The sequence below is a fragment of the Mus caroli genome, chromosome 4 (assembly GCF_900094665.2).
Source record: "Mus caroli chromosome 4, CAROLI_EIJ_v1.1, whole genome shotgun sequence".
Classification (NCBI taxonomy): Eukaryota; Metazoa; Chordata; class Mammalia; order Rodentia; family Muridae; genus Mus; species Mus caroli.
Window position 1 is genome coordinate 139,497,113 of NC_034573.1, and position 19,381 is coordinate 139,516,493.

The 19,381-nt window shown below is 48.2% G+C and overlaps 1 protein-coding gene across 1 annotated transcript in view; it reads left to right on the forward strand.

Annotated features, from left to right (window-relative positions):
* Positions 1-19,381, forward strand: part of Clstn1 (calsyntenin 1) — a 72,314-nt gene that overhangs the window by 42,871 nt on the left and 10,062 nt on the right. Inside the window, exons 3-12 of the mRNA XM_029476268.1 lie at positions 2,231-2,260; positions 3,358-3,553; positions 5,325-5,533; positions 8,034-8,183; positions 8,299-8,484; positions 10,899-11,147; positions 11,466-11,587; positions 14,401-14,563; positions 17,575-17,631; positions 19,091-19,248. Of these exons, the coding sequence (XP_029332128.1) occupies positions 2,231-2,260; positions 3,358-3,553; positions 5,325-5,533; positions 8,034-8,183; positions 8,299-8,484; positions 10,899-11,147; positions 11,466-11,587; positions 14,401-14,563; positions 17,575-17,631; positions 19,091-19,248 (1,520 nt within the window). The remainder of the gene's footprint in view (positions 1-2,230; positions 2,261-3,357; positions 3,554-5,324; positions 5,534-8,033; positions 8,184-8,298; positions 8,485-10,898; positions 11,148-11,465; positions 11,588-14,400; positions 14,564-17,574; positions 17,632-19,090; positions 19,249-19,381) is intronic.

The window sequence follows — 19,381 nt, forward strand, 5'->3', positions numbered from 1 at the left end:
AAAAAGAAATTGGGACATTTGGCAACTAGGATTCAATGTATTTTATAGTGCTAGAGAGTTGGCTTATTGGTTAAGAGTGTACACGGTTCCCAGAAACTGTGCCGGGCAAACACAGCCACCTATAACTCCAGCTCCCATGGGATCTGATGTCTGTAGCTTCCCTGGTACTGTTACTCATATGTGCATATCTATACACCAATTAAAAGTTGTAAAACCAACGCTGATAGAGTATATTTATAACACGGTTTGTTAGCATGTCCTACGATACTATTTGGAATCACACGTCACCTGGCTCTTCTATCTCAGATAATTTTTTTCCTTAAAGATCTCGACAGGGAATGCTTAGGTTCTGCATTCCATAAGGTCTCTTGCAGTGGTATAAACTGACAGGGAACCTAGCCATCATCGTGAGAATACGGTTGGGGGCTGAGCCAGTGAGCATGTTTGTGGTCCAGCCAAACATTACTTATGAAGACTGATGTTTGCACTTTAGTAGCATATTCTCATGTTATGAAAAACCATTTACGGGGCTGGAGAGATGGCTCAGTGGTTAAGAGCACTGACTGCTCTTCCAGAGGTCCTGAATTCAGTTCCCAGCAACCACATGTTGGCTCACAACCATCTGTAGCGAGATGATGTCCTTGTCTGGTGTGTCTGAAGACAGCAACAGTGTACTCATATACATAAAATCAATAAATATATTTTTTAAATTTTTTATTAGGTATTTTCCTCATTTACATTTCCAATGCTATCCCAAAAGTCCCACATACCCACTCCCCCCATTCCCCTACCAACCCACTCCCCCTTTTTGGCCCTGGCATTCCCCTGTACTGGGGCATATAAAGTTTACATGTCCAATGGGCCTCTCTTTCCAGTGATGGCCAACTAGGCCATCTTTTGATACATGTGCAGCTAGAGACAAGAGCTCCGGGGTACTGGTTGGTTCATAATGTTGTTCCACCTATAGGGTTGCAGTTCCCTTTAGCTCCTTGGGTACTTTCTCTAGCTTCTCCATTTGGGGCCCTGTGATCCATCCAATAGCTGACTGTGAGCATCCACTTCTGTGTTTGCTAGGCCCCAGCATAGTCTCATAAGTAAATCTTTTTTTAAAAAAAGAAAAGAAAACACGGACAGAAACACTTCCTGCCGACTGTTCATAGGCAGCAAAGGGCCTGAGACTGCGCTGTAGGCAGACTGGAAAGTGGTTTTAGTAACAGTGAATGTTGAAGGCTTGCTAGGCCGTCAAAAAAATGAGTAAACCGCTGATTCAGGCATCAGTGGGACAATTGAGCTTTAGATTGTGAGGTTGGGCGAAAGGCACAAAACCTTCGTTCCGTGTTAATCCTTAAAGCCTTAAAGACGAGCAAAATGAAGCAGTATTTCTTCTTTAGGGAGATGTATGGTAAAGCCACCCAAAAGGAAGGGAATTTGGGCAATGCTGCAGTCCTAGAGTGGCATCTTCTCCGTGGTGGGCATGGGGTGGCCTGCTGGGTTGGCACTGACGAGGTGATAGCCAGTCAACAGAGTGGTCACCACCAGAGAGCTGTCTTGGATGGTTGTTGTGACCTGGCTTCTGTCCTTAAGAGGCACTTCTGCCTGCTGCTCTGATCGGGTACTTTAGACACAGTGTGTTAGTGGGAACAAAGGCTCAAGTCCATTAGCTCTAGATTTTTGTTTCAGTAAATCTAATGATGAATTGAATGCTTCTAGAGTTGTAGTTAGAGAACTTAGCTTAAAAATAGAAACATAGTTCAGGCGTGGTGGCTCACACTTTTAATCCCTATACTCAGAAGGCAGAGGCAAGGGGATTTCTGTGAGTTCCAGGCTAGCCTGGACCATTCTGGGCTACATAGTGGGACCCTATCTCTAAAACAAGCAAATAAGAACACTTAGGTTTCCTTATTAATAGTCATCGAAGGGAAAGTCCTAATGACAGGGGTGGGGGGGGTGGGGGGGTGCTGTATTGGGTTGTTGGGAAGGGAAACCTTAACAGCATTGAATGCCTCATCCCTGAGTGAGTTCAGTTGTGAAGTTACATAGTTTATGGTAAGTAGGAGTCAAAGTAGCAATTGGTGCGAGGGAGTCTCTCGTAACAGTGTAGCAGCTGTCTGATTAGCCTGTGTTAAGTGACCTGTCCAGCTTTTGTGTCGCAGCTCTGACTGTTTCCTTGTAATTCCCTAGTCGTTTCTTTCCTGAATTACTGACATGGGTTTGTCTTTTTTCCCTTTAGAGAGTTTTGAGGTGACAGTCACCAAAGAAGGTGATGAAGGGTTCTTTGTCCCCCTTTTATGAATATTAACCCACTAACTTGTTTATAAAATTGGGAATCAGCCATTAAACAGAAGCAACTGCCATGCCGTTTCTCCCTATTTATCCTCCTAGTTTGTTCTTTTTTTTTTAAAGTGTATTTATGGAAATTGTATGTAACCAGACCCTTGGTTAGAAATATCTAGAACTCAGACATCCATTTGAACTACATGTTCAGGACCACATGGTTTTGTTTACTTGGGCTTTCTTGCTTAGCACTGTTTTTCTCCTATCCATTGGACTTGTGAAAGAGCACAGTCTTATTTTTATATGAAATACATTTTGTAGCTTCACATTTGCATCAGACATTAAATCTGTTCTCCCACGGGCAGGCGTGGAACCTTGGACCTTTCTAACTAGGACAGTTTCTCAGTAGTGAAGTTCCCAGGCTGGCGTCCCTCTTAGTTTCCGTAGTGTGACGCCCAGAGCCAAGGAAACCTAACACCCGTCCTGTAACAGACAGTGATGCCAGCCGTTGAAATGGATGCCTGAAAACTTGGTATTTCTACTACTCTGACTTAGCGGTTTGTTTTGATTCCCTAATTTTAGCCAGGCTCATTGCACAGGAAGACTTTTTATTCTTCTTCTTCTTTTTTTTTTTCTTGACAGAATTTCTGTAATTATGATGCTGATTCTACGTCTTCTCTCGATGCTTAACTCTGTGTTTTATCCTTTCCCAAACCCAAAGAGCTGTCGAGCGAGCGCTCGCTCGGGTCGCCTGGCCAGCCTGGCCCTGGCTGTCACTCAGGAGACTCCTTTTATCTTCCGGCCATCCTAAGTGCTCCTGTGGAATGCCTGCCTTTGTCCTCTCTCTTGTATCTATCCCTGCATGAATGGATGCAAAGTAAACCAGTTGCTTGGAAAGCCAGACCGCTTCTAATAAAGCCCCAGAACTCACCCGTGCTGAAGCACAGCGTCCCCGCTTTGTCCACGGACCCTCTAAACCCCCTGGCTGCTAAGTTGTTGTTGCCTATTTTCTTTGGGGGTGGAGGGCAATGTGCAGACGGTTCGAGGGGCAGATGTACTAACCCGGTTCGGTTTACTCTCCAGGTGAGATTTGTGGCTTTAAAATTCACGGGCAGAATGTCCCCTTTGATGCCGTGGTAGTGGATAAGTCCACGGGTGAGGGAATAATCCGCTCAAAAGAGAAACTGGACTGTGAACTACAGAAAGACTACACATTCACCATCCAGGCCTACGACTGCGGGAAGGGCCCCGATGGCACCGGTGTGAAAAAGTCTCACAAGTAAGTGGGCCGGACAGCGTCCAAAAAGAGCCACCCAGGAGATGAGTGTGCATGGGGGAGGAGCAGTCAGGAGCTGGCCCCTGGGTTCTTCTCTGTGTTCTGAAAAGGAGCAGGAAGAGTTCTGCGGGGAATCAGTCGGGTCGGTCGCAAAGGGCGGGCTCCAGCCTGCATGTCCCCTTTTGTGTCCAGCTTCCGGAAAGAACCTGCTGGAAACAGGTTTTGAAAAGAGAATGAATGGTTTATCCCACTGAGTGTTCTTGGTAAAGAAACTAAAGTCCCACTGGGAACAGTGGCTCATGCCTGTTCTTGGAGGAGGGTGGAGGCAGGAATGGACAGACGGCAGACAGACAGACAGACACACACACACACACACACACACACACACGAGGTCCTGTATTGACCTTTTCCCTAAGGAAATGGTTCTGTTGTTTTTATTATTTCCTGTAAACCCTAAACACGTAAGCTAGCTAGCTTGTGAAAGAAGCAGGCAGGCCTCCCCCATCCTGCGTTGAGTTCACATGTCTCCTGCGAGCAGAGGGTGTACTCCAACAGAGAGGGCTCTAGAAAAGACAGGTTTAATATCATAGACTTTTCTCACCAGCCCTTCAATGCCAGATTTAATGTTGCTGAGCGCTGAGTCCCCTCAGTGTCTACACTGTGTGGGCCACATACTGTCTGTCACAGGACATGGTAAGGGCACGCCACATAGATGAGCGTGGGTCGGGACGCTTACAGGTGAACAGCATGGTGTGTTGCGGTGGTGAGAGTAATGTGCGGCCGGCTCACACAGTGACGTTTTATTCTTTGAGAAGAGTTTGAGTGTGTGCTAAGGATGGGCCTGTGCATTACATGGGCTCTCAGCTACAGATCTGTCCTCCCAAAAGACGATAGATACCTGGTAAGCGAGAAGCCCTGAAGCCCATAGTGTCATCATTTGGAGACTGATTTGGTGGTACCCAGTTATGGACCTGGGAAGTGGCGGGGAGGGAAGGGGTACCTCTGCTATAGGCCTGTGCTTGCATAATCTGGATCACACCCCGTAGTGACAGCCTCCTTCAGAGGAGGGCAGGATTTCTTTGTTTTTACATGTGCGTGTAATGTGTGTTCACAAACTGTGTGGATATCCTGGGGTGCGTGTGTTTCTCAGCTGCTCTCAGCTTTCTGTGTGGAAATGGGCAGTCTCTCCCTGCAAGTGGCGCTCACCTCACGGTTTGGCCAGCCCAGCTTGCCAGCTTGTCCTGCAGTCCCATTCAGGGCATTACAGATGAATGGCCATATCTGTGGGTGCTGGGGCTCAATGCTCCTGCCTTTATACTTTCGTGGAAAGCGCTTCATCCACTGAGCCACTTCTCTACCTCAGAATTTATTTTAGCTCATATACTGAAATTTTTTCTCTATTTTCTCACCCCTCTTCCTTTGGCTGTATGTTTATAAGATTCTGTAATAAGGTATCTTAATTTCATGGCCAGATAAAGTGCGTCCCTGTTTGATGAATTCATCTCCCTTCACATCTTACCCCGACACTGAAAGAAAATCCTGCCTCTTTAGTTACACTGGTTTTCTGAGTCAGCCCCCTTAATCTTAGGGCTCGGAACAATCAGTGTCCGGGTTTTAACTTCCCGTGTGTGCCAAACTAAACGGAATGCAATTCGGTTTATATTCTGGCTTCATTGTAGGGAGCTCACAAAACAATATCAGGGAAAGAATTGTTGCTTTTTGGGTAAAAGGCAGGACAGAACCCCCCACAACAGCCTTCCCCCTTCTTGTCCAGAGCGACCGTGCACATCCAGGTGAACGACGTGAATGAGTACGCCCCCGTGTTCAAGGAGAAGTCGTACAAGGCGGCCGTGGTGGAGGGCAAGCAGCACGGCAGCATCCTCAGGGTGGAGGCTGTGGACGCAGACTGCTCCCCGCAGTTCAGCCAGATCTGCAGCTACGAGATTCTCACCCCAGACGTGCCGTTCACTGTGGACAAAGACGGTAAGGACAGAGGAGCCTGGTGAGGCCTGGCCCCTCCGGTGAGATCAGAGGCTAACCGGACTTCCCGGTGCTGGCCAAGCATGGGAGGGGAGCTTGCAGGCTGCCTGGAGTCCACCTAGTTCGAGTCACTCGGGTTTGACTTAACTCCCTGGTCTGAAGCCACTCTCAAGCCTGGGCTCTTCGGGGCTCTCCGTCTCCATCCCAAGTCATGTAAAGTCCTCATTTAATGTCAGTCTTCTCAGTTCCGTCCACCTGCAGCTGGGCGTGTTGCCCCTGTAGCTACCTTTTACACACACTTTTGGTAATGCTAAGTATCCAGTGCAGGGCTTTGTGCTTGCTAGGCAAATGTTCTCGTACCGGGCTACGCTATCGCTCCTTTTGCCTTATCCTATAGGTGAGGGTTCGTTCATTCTTCCTTCCTTCCTTCCTTCCTTCCTTCCTTCCTTCCTTCCTTCCTTCCTTCCTTCTTTCCTTTCTCTCTCTTTCTTTCTAAAATTATTTTATTTTTACATAAAATAATGTAATGTTATTAAGTATATTAAATAACAAACTAATAAAATTTATTTTAATATGTGTATTATATAAATGAACATTTATTTATTTAGTTTTTCTTTTCTTTGGCTTTTTTTTTTTTTTTTTTTTTTTGGCTTTTTCGAGACAGGGTTTCTCTGTATAGCCCTGGCTGTCCTGGAACTCACTCTGTAGACCAGGCTGGCCTCGAACTCAGAAATCCGCCTGCCTCTGCCTCCCGAGTGCTGGGATTAAAGGCGTCGTCCGCCACCACCGACTGGCTCTTATTTAGTTTTTTAAGACAGGGTTTCTCTGTGTATCCCCAGATATCCTGAACTCACTCTGTAGACTTGGCTGGCCTCAAACTCTCAGAGATCGGCCTGTCTCTGCCTCCCTCCCTAGTACTAGGACTAACGGTGTGCACCACCACTGCCAGGCTCTGTGTAGATCTGTGCATGGGCATGCAGGTACATTGGGAGCCCAGAGGTGTTGGATCCCCTGCAGCTGGAGGTGCAGGCAGTTATGAGCCGTGCGCTGTGGGTGCTGGGATGGGTCTGCTGGAAGAGCAGTGTGCTCTTAACTGAGCCAGAGTCTTCCTGTGTAGCGTAAGGTAGTCTTACATCTGTTATCCTCCTGCCTCAGCCTGCTAATTGCTGGGATTGTAGCTAGGATGGGGTTTATATCTTCTTACCCCTGCCAGAACCTGGGCTCCTGAGTAACTGATGGGAGAAACACAAGGACTCAGCTTCTTTGTAGCTCATGAAATAACTTCTCGATGATAACATGGTGTCTCCGTCATAAGTTGATGCACACTGCAGTCTCTGGTAGAACCATGCCTTTCGTATGTGAGACTTTGTTGGGTCGGGAGAGATGGCTCCACAGACCCAGGACAGAGGACCTGCATTCAGTCTTCAGCACGCATATCAGGCTGCTCACAGCTACCTATAAATGTAGGTTCAGGAGAATCCAACGCTCTCTTCTGGTATCTAAAGGCACCAGCCATGTGTGTGGTGTATATACATGCATGCAGGCACTCACACATAAGTGAAATAAAAACAAACTCATTTAAATTAAAGGCCCTGTCTGTCCTGTAACTCACTCTGCAGTCAGGCTGGCCTGGAGCTCAGCCACCCATACAGCAAAAAAAGGGTTCTTAAAAAGTTGGGTGGCCAGGAGTGGTGGCGCATGCCTTTAATCCCAGCACTTGAGAGGCAGAGGCAGGCGAATTTCTGAGTTCGAGGCCAGTCTGGTCGACAGAGTGAGTTCCAGGACAGCCAGGGCTACACAGAGAAACCCTGCCTCGAAAAAAACCAAAAAAAAAAAGTTGGGTGAATGCTACATGTCCTTAATCCTGTCACGTGGGAGGCCAAGGTCTAGCCTGGCCTGTATAATATGAGTTCCAGGACAGCCAGAGCTACACAGTTAAGACCAGTGTAGAAAGAATGCAAGAATAAGCAGGGGATGGGCTGTGTGGGTTCAAACAGTCCTGGCATTCTCAAGCCTGGTGTGATGGTTTGTATATCCTTGGACCAGGGAGTGGCACCATCTGAAGGTGTGGCCTTGTTGGAATAGGTGTGACCTGGTTGGAATGGGTGTGTCACTGTGGGTGTGGGTATAAGATCCTCACCCTAGTTGCCTGGAAGTCAGTCTTCCACTAGCAGCCTTTGGATGAAGACAGAACTCTCAGCTCCTCCTGTGCCATGCCTGCCTGGATACTGCCATGCTCCCACCTTGATGATAATGGACTAAACCTCTGAACCTGTAAGCCAGCCCCAATTAAATGTTGTTTTTTATAAGACTTGCCTTGGTCATAGTGTCTGTTCACAGCAGTAAAACCCTAACTAAGACACCTGGATTCCCTGTGTTCTTCGGCTCTGGCAGGAAGGCAGGGTGCTGTGATCACGGGGCTCGGTTTACTTCAGGCTCTGTCTGTCCCTCCCTCACAGCCCAAGTAAAGATGGTTCTCATCATTGTTTCCCTTTTCTGCCAGGTTATATTAAGAACACAGAGAAGCTAAACTATGGCAAAGAGCATCAGTATAAGCTCACGGTCACAGCCTACGACTGTGGGAAGAAAAGAGCCACCGAGGACGTCCTAGTGAAGATAAGTGTCAAGCCCACCTGCAGCCCCGGGTGGCAAGGTGAGCTGCCGTCCCTTTAGCTCTTAACGTCGTCCATTCTGAAACGGACGCGCCATAGAAAACGTGGTTGCAAGCTTCCTTTCTTTCTCTCACACCCATCCATGGGCCAACGCAGGCTGGAGCAGCAGAATTGAGTATGAGCCCGGCACGGGTGCTTTGGCTGTCTTCCCGAGCATCCACTTGGAGACCTGTGATGAGCCTGTTGCCTCTGTGCAGGCCACGGTGGAGCTGGAGACCAGCCACATAGGGAAAGGCTGCGACCGAGATACCTACTCTGAGAAGTCCCTTCACCGGCTCTGTGGTAAGGAGGTCTGCTGTCTGGAGCCCTCTGTCTCAGGGAGGCGAGTTCCTTGGGATCCCAGCCCCTGTGACTTGGTCAGTAAACTGATGGATAGAACAGATGCAGTGTTCTGAAGTGGCGTTTGTTTCCTTGCTGTCTGGTTTTTCATTCCGGACGGGCATGGGGAGTATCAATCAGAATCAATTCAGAATTACGTATGTGTCCGCACTGAAGAGCCTGTGTTTCAAATAAAGTAACGTATATTCAGAGTCATCCAGTGATATAAGAGCAAGGAACCAGGTCTGGGGATGTGCTCTGTAACCTAGCTATTCTAAAGGCAGGGGGTCATTTGAGCCATGAGTTCTGGTTCTGCCTAGGCCACATAGGGCATACTGCTTGAAAGGCACGTGCTTTACCTAATGCATGAGGCTCTGAGTTCAATCCCACCTCGAGAAGGGAGGACAAAATGTTTACCCTAACGGTATGTCCCGACGGTTGTAAATCTTCTTTCTGCTCTTTTTAAAATTGGATTTTTTTATTTTATGTGTGTGTGGGGCATGTGTGCTGTGTTGTTCATGCAGAAGTCAGAGGATGTCTCGTGTTAGTGGGTTTTCTCCTTCCAACACTCGGGTTCTGGGGACTGTGCTGAGTTAGGTCACCTGTGCTGAGTCACCTCATTGCTGAGTCACCTCATTGCCTTCTCTTCTCTCCCCCGTTCTTTGGTGCAGTAGTTCCAGTTCTAGAAATTTATCCTTAGGTCAGAATCATCAGACACATAGATGCTCAGTCCCTGTCCCAGAGAGAGGACTAAGTAAATTACATCGTATCTGTGCAGTGAAATGCTATGCAGCCACTTTAAGCTGTGCTATAGAAGAATAAGGAGAAGGTACGTATGTATTGCAGATACAGCAGGATTCCAGTTTAATAAACTCATCGTAGGCTGGAGGCGTGCCAAGGACCAGCCTCGGCTTGGAGAGGGGTCTGAGGAAGGGGTGTGTGGGAACAGAGAAAGAGATAACTCTAAGTTAAGTCGTGGGCTACAAGCTGACAGCCTGCGTTCTGCTTGAGACAGCGACAGCTCTCTTAGACATAGCTTGCTTTACGAGACAGCTCGCTCTCTGGATAGCTCATAGGTTTTACAATCAAAGTCGGAAAAGCTGCCAGAAAAAAATCCCTGGATTTTCCAGCTAAGGCAGAAATTCTGTTAAGAGAAATTCTAAAAGTAATTCTCAGGTTTTCTGACCAAAAAATATCAGAAAGCCAGAAAAAAAAAATCTAAAAACAGTTGTGTTAGCTCTCAAAGCAGTTCTTTCCCTGGGTTTGCTCTATTTCTCGCTGGCCAAAGCCCATATCAGTTCAATCATTTACTCCAGGTTTACTCCTGATTATCCCACAAATCAGTATTCCAGGACCCCAGCCCCTTGATTCTTAGAAAGAGACAGCAAGCACTTTTTTTTTTTTAAACCATTGCAAGTGAATTCAGAGGTCTGCCTACAGATGCAAGCACAGACAGTAAACCAGCTAGATGGTATCCGGCTCTGAGGCTGCTAGTCTGGCCCTACCACGCCTAGGAAGAGCGAGGTTAGGCCTGAGCTCTTGGGAAATTATATATATATTTTTTTTTTGAACTCATGTTCTCATGGTTCCTTCCCACAGCCTTTTAAAGGCTGTCCATATATGTGCATACCCATACACATGCATGCCCACGTACATGCAAACATGGACACACATGCACACACCACTCTTTTATATATTCACAAAAAGGGATAGAAGTGTTTACACACAAAAGTGTATATTTGGGCGGGAACATCTAAAGTAATTTTGTTGTTGTTTGTTTTGAGATAGGGTCTCACTGCATCGCTTTGGCTAGCCGGAATCTCACTCTGTAATCCAGGCAATCTGAATGCACAGAGATATGTCTGTCTTTTGTCTCTGCCTCCCAAGGCCTGTGTACCATGCCTGGCTATGTTTTATTTTCTTCATTCTTCTCCTTAAAACAGAAAATCCACAGTTTGTGTTTGTGTGAGAGTGTGTGAGAGTGTCTGTGGGTGTGCATATGAGAGAGAGTGTCCATGTGTGAGAATGTGCCTGTGTGAATGTGTGCATTAGTGTGCATATGAGAGAGAGAGAGAGAGAGAGAGAGAGAGAGAGTGAGTGAGTTGGTGTTGATATTTTGTCTCACTCACTCTGTAGCCTAAAACTTACTTGTAGCCCAGGCAGGCTTTGAACGTAGCAGCCCTGCCTCTGCCTCTCAAGAACTGAGGTCACTATCTGTGCACTATTAATTACATTTCCATTAAGACAAGAAAAATGCCTTACTTTTCAGGAAAAGCAAAACCAAATCCACAAGCATCCCAACCCCTTAGTGAGGCCCTGAACCGCTCCCAAGCTCCCTGTTTTCCATGGAACTCACAGTCCTGTCCCTGTGGTTTCAGGGGCTGCTGCCGGCACCTCAGAGCTGCTCCCGTCCCCCAGTAGCTCCTTCAACTGGACTGTGGGCCTCCCCACCGACAACGGCCATGACAGTGACCAGGTCTTTGAGTTCAACGGCACGCAGGCGGTGAGGATTCCAGACGGCGTTGTGACCCTTGACCCTAAAGAACCCTTTACAATCTCCGTGTGGATGCGGCATGGGCCGTTTGGCCGGAAGAAGGAGACAATTCTCTGCAGTTCAGATAAAACAGGTTTGTTGTGTCGTCCCTGGACTGGCTGGTGTTCTTTAGAGTGTCCTCACAGGGACTGGGTCCTCTGGCTGCTCTTCGTTCTCTGCTGGGGACACTTTGTCCTCAAAGAGAGACAAGACCTAGCCTGGGGGTTTATCAGTTTTACTCAGTAGATTACTCAGTAAAGCGCCTGTGTATCCGTTTCTAATCCCTGTCTTGGCCCGCCTGGAGGGTTCATTTGCACAGATCAAATCTTTAAATCCATTAAGGAGCCAGTCCTTACTCTCCCCTTGGGCCTGAAGTTGGCAGTTTACCCACAGACACTGTCTGTCTTTGCAGATATGAACCGACACCATTATTCGCTCTACGTCCACGGGTGCAGGCTAGTTTTCCTCCTCCGTCAGGACCCATCTGAGGAGAAGAAATACAGGCCCGCGGAGTTCCACTGGAAGCTGAACCAAGTGAGTAACTGAACCTGGCCAGGTCTCATCTCTCTGGATGTGACAGCCTGAGGGACACTGTGGTCCGTGTATCCGTCGGTCACAGGATGGCATATCAGACTCTTTAAGCTCCTTTCCCATGTGTGCATTTTATACATAAAATACTAACATAAATAGTATGTTCTTTTGGGGCCTAAGAGATGGCTCCCCAAGTAAAGGGACTTATCACCAGGCCTGACAATCTGTTTTGGTTTTTGTTGTTGTTGTTGTTGTTTTTCAAGACAGGGTTTCTCGGTATAGCCCTGGATGTCCTGGAACTCACTTTGTAGACCAGGCTAGCCTCGAACTCAGAAATCCGCCTGCCTCTGCCTCCCAAGTGCTGGGATTAAAGGCGAGCGCCACCATGCCCAGGCCTGACAATCTGAGTTTGGTCCCTAGAGCTCATGCCCACGATGGAAGGAAAGAGCTACCTCTTACAAGTTGTCCTCTGACATGTACACGTGTTGTGGTCCATGGGCACACATACACACTTTCAAAATTAAAAAAGAATATGTGCCGGGCAGTAGTGGCGCACACCTTTAATTCCAGCGCTCGGGAGGCAGAGGCAGGCAGATTTCTGAGTTCGAGGCCAGCCTGGTCTACAAAGTGAGTTCCAGGACAGCCAGGGCCACATAGAGAAACCCTGTCTCGAAAAACCAAAAGAAAAAAAAAAAAAAGAAAGAAAGAAAATCTGTGTTTTAAAGTGAAAGTGCTGTTATGGTTGACTGGATTACCTCCTGGTCACCTTAGTCACCGTTGTCTAAGGCTTGGCCTCCCAGACTGTACCAGGGAGTGCTAGACTGACTCAGCCCTTCAGAGGCACCAAGGCTGCCTTAAACATTCAAGTGGCAGCCATCTTGGTGCCTTTCAGAGGCCATACAAACTGCTAGCTCGAGATGTTGTCTGTCTGGTGAGACCACAGAGCACCCCTCTCGGTGATGTCTTTGGGGGTCTGATTTCCCATCATCCCTGTGATAAGGGAGGAGGAAGGCTGTTGAAATATCTCTGTTAGGGAAATGAAGTCAGCGCATGCTGCAAACGGAGACTCACACAGCTTGTGAAGGGGGAAGCTCTGGCTTAGCTGAGTTCCTTGGTTAATGGAGTCAGTGGGAAAGGAAGGCCAGGTCGTTAGGTTAGGTGGGCCTGGGCTTGCTAAAATGTAACAAACTTCTGTGAAACAGTTGTGAGATCCAGAAACCAAGGTATCCATGAGAGGGGAACGGAGCCTGTGGCATGCCAGTCTTTCTGTTGTGGTTTTTATTTATGTAAATAATCCTTTCTCCAAAGCTTTTACTGTATTTTTCCAAGAAGCTAAGGAAAGTGTGCCATGGAAAAAATTCTGTGCAGCAGAAGTGAATGCTGCAGGCTGTGCCTACTGAGGTGACTCGTGTAAGGCCCCGTGGTTTCACATTTGTTAAAACTTCAGATTTATAAGGAAGACAGGTGAGGGTAAAGGCCGCTCCTGGGCCTCCACCCGGCCTCTGCAGTGAGCAGCCCTTGTCAGCTTTGTTCAGTGACTATACCTGTGCTCTGTTAATAATTTATATTACCCATCCCCAAATGACTCTGTAACTCCCAAGAAATTCGGAACAGAGTGCTGCATTTGATATAGACATTGTGTCTCTAAGTTGTAACATAGCCCTCACATTCATTAAGGAGGCTGGAGGCGTGGCTTAGTGACTGCACATGCTGGGCAGAGCTGAGACCCTGGGTCCAGTATGAGCACCCTCATTCCCACCCCCAAAAAGGGAAACAGAGGAAAAGGTAACAGTAATTCTTAGGATAATCAATTATCCAGTAAGTCTTCAAAATCAAGCTGTTTTAAAGATGTATCTTATTGAACCAGAGCATCTTTACAGTTTGTTTAAATAAGGATTCCAGAAGGAGTCAGACATTGCCATTAGGTTGATCTATTCATAATGCCTGTTAACTACTGTAAAGGAATTCAGTTTACTTTGGCATGCGGTCTGAGTTACATGTTCTTATTTGTTTATTTGGTCTTTTTTTTTTTTTTTCCGAGGCAGGGTCTCTGTAGCCCTGGTTATGTAGACCTGGCTGAACTTGCTGTGTAGACCAGGCTGGCCTTGAACTCACAGAGGTGCTGCCATTTGCTTTGCCTTTCCCCTTCCCTCCCCTCCCCTCCTCTCCTCTCCTCTCCTTTCTCAAGGCGATTCACATAGTTCAGGTTGGCCTCAAACTCAACTTTCCAGCTGCCGAGAGATTACAGCCAGGCACCATGGTGTGGTTATGTGTGGTCCTGGGGATTTGATCCCCAGGCCTTATGCGTGGGTACTCACCAGCTGGCCTCAGCCTGTATGTTCCTGTTTGGATGAGGAGTTCAGCAGAGAACATGTATGTGCTCTGTCATACAACTTGACTGGTGATACTGCTATTTTGGTTGGAAAATAAAGGACTAGTATTTGGGAGGTAAAGCTGACGGACCGCTGACTCCCAGTCCAGTCCCAAGCCAGCCAGGGCTACCTCAGTTTTTAGGAGATAACTGTCTAACCTGCCGTTGGGGAAACTTCTGGAGAACTGCACAGCCCCTGGCCGAGTCCCTGGCCTGTGCTGCTGCTGCCGCTGGTTGGTTAATGCCGGAGAGATGAGGAAGTCAGCCTTCTGTCCAGTGGGATGTGTTTGTGAGATACTTTCTCCACAGACTTTTAAAATCCTTTTCTTTTTAGGAAGTCATTCCTACGCGTGACTCGTCTTCCGGGTCCTGTCCTGCTGCAGCTGGGGTTGTGTCTTTGGCTAAGCAGCTGGTTGACATGTCATGCTTCCATTGCCTTGGCTAGGTCTGTGATGAGGACTGGCACCACTTTGTCCTCAATGTGGAAGTCCCAAGTGTGACTCTCTACGTGGACGGCATCCCTCATGAGCCCTTCTCTGTGACAGAGGACTACCCGCTTCATCCAACCAAAATAGAGACTCAGCTTGTGGTCGGAGCTTGCTGGCAAGGTAACGAACGACCTTGGGGATTAAATAACAGCTCCTTACCGTGTCCTCACTGTGTCAGAGCCTTTTTACCCACGACTCCTTTATCTGTGCGTAGCCTTTTAGGGGACACTAGTCATGTCATCGATCGTTGTTTACTAAAGGTGTGTTTGTACAACAGACACATCACCATTCCTGAACCTGAGAACACACACGCACACATGCATGCGCATGCACACACACGCACACGCACACATGCACGCACACGCACACACGCACGAACACGCACATACATTCACACGCACATGCACACGCACACATGCACGCACACACACATGCACACATGAACGCATACGCACGCACTCACACGCACGCACACGCACACACACGTACACACACGCACACACGGAAAGTATGGTTAGGAAACCAGCATATTAACCTGTTTATTAATTATTGGTGTCTGCAAAGCTGGAGGAAAGAGTGAACCATAGATACAGAAATATAAAAGATGTAGATGTCTCTGGCTGGCAGGCCTCTTCTGTGATATTTAGCCCTTTAGCAAGCTGTCAAGAGCTTGCTAGGAACCTGCAAGTGAGGGGACATTTGGAGAGGACTCTGGAAAGCTCTGCTGGAGGAATGAAACCCCTGAGGCCAGAGCAAACCCTTGACACCTGTGTTTGCCCCGTGGCAGGCTGTCTGCCGTTTTCCTCTTACGTGTTATCTCAGGGAAGCTTTATAGTCCTCTCATATAGCGGAACTAGCTGAGACCCAGGGAAGGAGCAAGCCCAAGATTATCCAGGTGATCAGCACAGAGCTGCGATTTGAACCTAAATGCTGTGACTCACCAGAGGAGGCTTTGATCATTCCCTGAGAGGTGAAGCCTTCCTGGTTTGGTGAAACCTCTGAACCCCTTAAACAATACATTGGTTACTTGTGGGATCTTAGGTAGCCGACTAAGATGAGATAGTGGCCAGCATACAGAAGGATGGACTCTGTGATACCCATGATGCCCCATTAAGAGGAGAGAAAAAGGTTTAATGGCAGGACCAGAAGACAGTGTAATTTGAAACTAGTGAAGGACTTGGGGGGACAGTTTGCTGATCCCTGCTCTACTGTGCAGTGATACAAAAACACCCATGATTCTCCTGGTGACAGGGTCACAGTGACTACCCACACTGCTCTGGTTTATAGTCTATCTTTATAGCCAAAGGAAATAAGTTATTAGAAGTAAGCACTAACTGTTCTTGTTCAAGTTCATAGAGTCATGCTCTGGCCTCGGAGGGTCACGTGCCCACTGTGACCCGTGTGCCCGACAGCCTCCTACCCAAATCCAGGCACCATCACTGTGTGTGCTGGGTGAAGAGACTTTAGATACGATTTTTTCCCCCATAGGAAGACGGTGCCTTGACTTTAGTTAGAAAACTATGAATGAATCTAATTCCCAAGACAAATCCGTTTATTTTAGGAGAATTTGAATTTCACAGTTTTTCAGGAAATTCTTTCAGATACAAAGGAGTAAGAGAGCACACTGAGTGGACTGATTCAGGTTCATTGTCGGTGTGTGCAACTCCCTGTAAGGAGATAAGATGTCTTTTAGGTTTATATTCAAATGTGTTGTAAGGAAAAACAAAAACTAAAAACAAAACCACACACACACACACACACACACACACACACACGCACGCACACACGCATATACCTGAAGGAAGCAGTTCCATCATGTTGGTGAAGTGGGCCACCCTGGGCTGTCCTGCCACCTTTGGCTTCGGGGTCACTGCCAAACACCAGGTACTTCTTATCCTTCCTCTGTGACCTCAGCTGTCTCAGCCTGACAGCGATTTCCACACCAAACCCACACAATTTTTTTTTTCTCATTTTTAAAACTCCATGTGTTACAGTATTTCCGAGTGTATGTATGTCTGGGCACCATGTGTGTGCCTTGTGCCTGTGGAAGCCAGAAGAGAATATCAGATCCCCTGGAACCAGAGTTACAAATGGTTGTGCGCCACCATGTGGGTGCAGGGAACTGAACCCCGATCCTCTGAAAGAATAGCCCATGCTCTAACCCACTGGCCCATCTCTCTAGCCCTTATCAACACACGCTGTTTAAAATTCAGTTCACATGGGAAAAGCTGCCCTTTGCCTTTCAGTGAATGTGGAACCCCTCTCCCTGATACTTCACAGTGGGGAGGATGGGCCATTGGCAGCTGCTTCACCCCTAATTGTAGATCCTGGTGGGTGGACATGGAGGTATACACTTCACAGGTCTGGCCTCATCCCAAGGCATCTCCACACTGGTTGCATGGAGTAACAAGCACAGCATAATGGCCAGTGTGACAAGGGGAGGCACTTCCCCAAAACACAGTACAGAAGGAGTGGGTTCTGTGCTCAGCCATGGGTGTCTAACCACCAGGGAAGCTTTGGATTCTCTACCCTGATCTGCAGCTGTAGAGACTGTGCTCTGTGAGTGCCCAGGCCTGCCGTGAGGTCCGTAGGCAGTCAGCCAGTGTCCCTCTTAACATCATCCTTCCTCTGGTACTTAAAACCCAGAAAGTACAGACTCACGTGTTTCATGTGCCACATCTGGACCTGGTATGAGCCCCTCCCATTTTGTCTGTGCATTCTGCTTCCTGTCTGGAGGAAAGAAGACACTGTCCAGGAGCTGAAAGTTTATTTACGTCTGCTCCAGCGCCTCTCTCAACCAGACCTCCAGGAATGCACTGTCATGTCAGCTGAACAGATAACGAATTCGGTGTGCCTGCGTCTTTATCACACTTTAAACCGATTTGTGTTTCCGCAAGGAGAAGAAGTGCCTGTATAAAAGAGAAACCCCAAATGAAGCATTGGGGGATCACCTCTGGGGAAACGTCACCAAGTGCAAGCTTGTAGGCAGGTGAACCGTGTCCCAGCGGTCAAGGGGGACTTTGGTCTCTGGGGCCCATGTTCGGCTGCTCCTTGAAAGCACTTGACTTTGGAGGTCCAGTGTGAAGGCCCTAACCTCTTGGTCCTTTGTGCCGTCTGTCTTGCCTTTCCAGAGTATTCAGGAGTGGAGAGTGGCAATGAGACTGAGCCTGCGACGATGGCCTCTGCAGGTTGATGGATCACCCCACCCCCACCTGCATTCCCCATTCACTATAGCGTTTCCTTTAAAGACGAGACGTTGATCCATTCCACATGTCGCATGAGATGAGCAGATTGCATTTCGACCCCAGACACCATTTCAGCTGCTTGCCTGCATCGAGCTTCCCCATTGCCTCCTGGGACTTCCCTTCCTGCCCCATCAACCCTGTAGAGGGGGGCAGATCACACCCCTGTATGCTGCATTTGTGGGGATCCTAGTGCCTCCAGTTCCCCAGGCCCACTGCATGAGGCTCCCACTAAAATTACCCAGGCTGGGTTTGGGAGGCCCCTTCATGGTGATCAGTTAGCTGAGCCACGGGACAGAAGAGCAGTTTCTACAATTTCTGTCCTAATGGACAGAAATTCTAAACAGAAATCGCAATTCCCTAGGGATTGACTTGACGTGACAAGGCCCTGGCCTTCATTGACATAAAGGCGAGCTGTAGTTTGTGGCTGGTTGTTGTGGTCAAGTCTGTCCTCTAGGGTTTTGCTTTCTTAATTCTGTCTTCCCTGACTGTTATCCTCAGAGATAGAACTCAACAGAGCTTCCGGGAAGCCAAGATAACTCAATGCATGACATGCTTGCTCTGCAAGCATGGAGCCCAGAGTTCAGATCCCTACCACATTCCTGAACAGCGAGTGACCCCAGTGGCCCACTTGTAATTCTAGTGATCAGAAGGCAAAGACAGGGACTTCCTGAACAAGCTGGCTAGTTAGACCAGCTATATGGGCAAGCTCTGGGTTCACCAAGAGGCCTACCTCAGTGAGTAAGATTTCCAGAGTCAACCTCAGGTTGACTCACATGCACACGCACACATGTACCCGAACATATATGAACATACATACTGTACATGTATGCATTGCACACATGCCTACATACATGCACAAATGTGTGAACACACATACACTTGTGAGTACTGTACACGTAGACATGTAGAAGGCCCCAGAGGGTTTTATGTGGGGAATCTAAGCATCCAGAGTTCCTGCTGTGTATTGAGCCAGGCTCCTAAGTCCTCAGAGCCAGGAGGAGCGTCCCACAGTGTGCTTGGCCAATAGGTGGCAGTTGTTGAGCAAGCAGGTAGTGAGGAGGGAGGCAGTGTCTCTGCACCTCGGTGATGGCACTGCCTTGGCCGCTGTCGTCAAGGAATAGCCAGGTGTATAAGGACCTTGGAGGGGCCTCTGAGCATTCAGGGTGTGGGTGAGGGGCCCCTCCCCCGCTCCTCTCTTCTTCAGGCCATGTGCATGATCATAAACAATTTAATTTTTCATTGCGCTTCCATGTAGACTACAAGGCTAACAACAGGGTTTGTTCTGAACTAACTTGCATGTCCATCCATCACGCCACCACCACTGGTAACACGGCCATGAGACATAACCAGGAGCCTGTGGGTCGCAAGCCCAACGAACCTCTCACTTCCTCCCCTCCCTCAGGTGGCGACCTGCACATGACACAGTTTTTCCGAGGTAACCTGGCTGGCCTCACAGTCCGTTCTGGGAAACTGGCGGATAAGAAGGTGATTGACTGTCTGTACACCTGCAAGGAGGGGCTGGACCTGCAGGTCCCTGAAGATGCCAACAGCGGCGTGCAGGTGAGAGCTCCCCTCACCTTACTCGTAGCCTCGCCCTCTGAGAGTGGGGCCAGCAGCGTAGGGCAGAGACGGGGTCCTGGACTTTACCCTATGTGAACGCCTTGTTCTTGGGGACGAAACAGCTTCTCCAAGA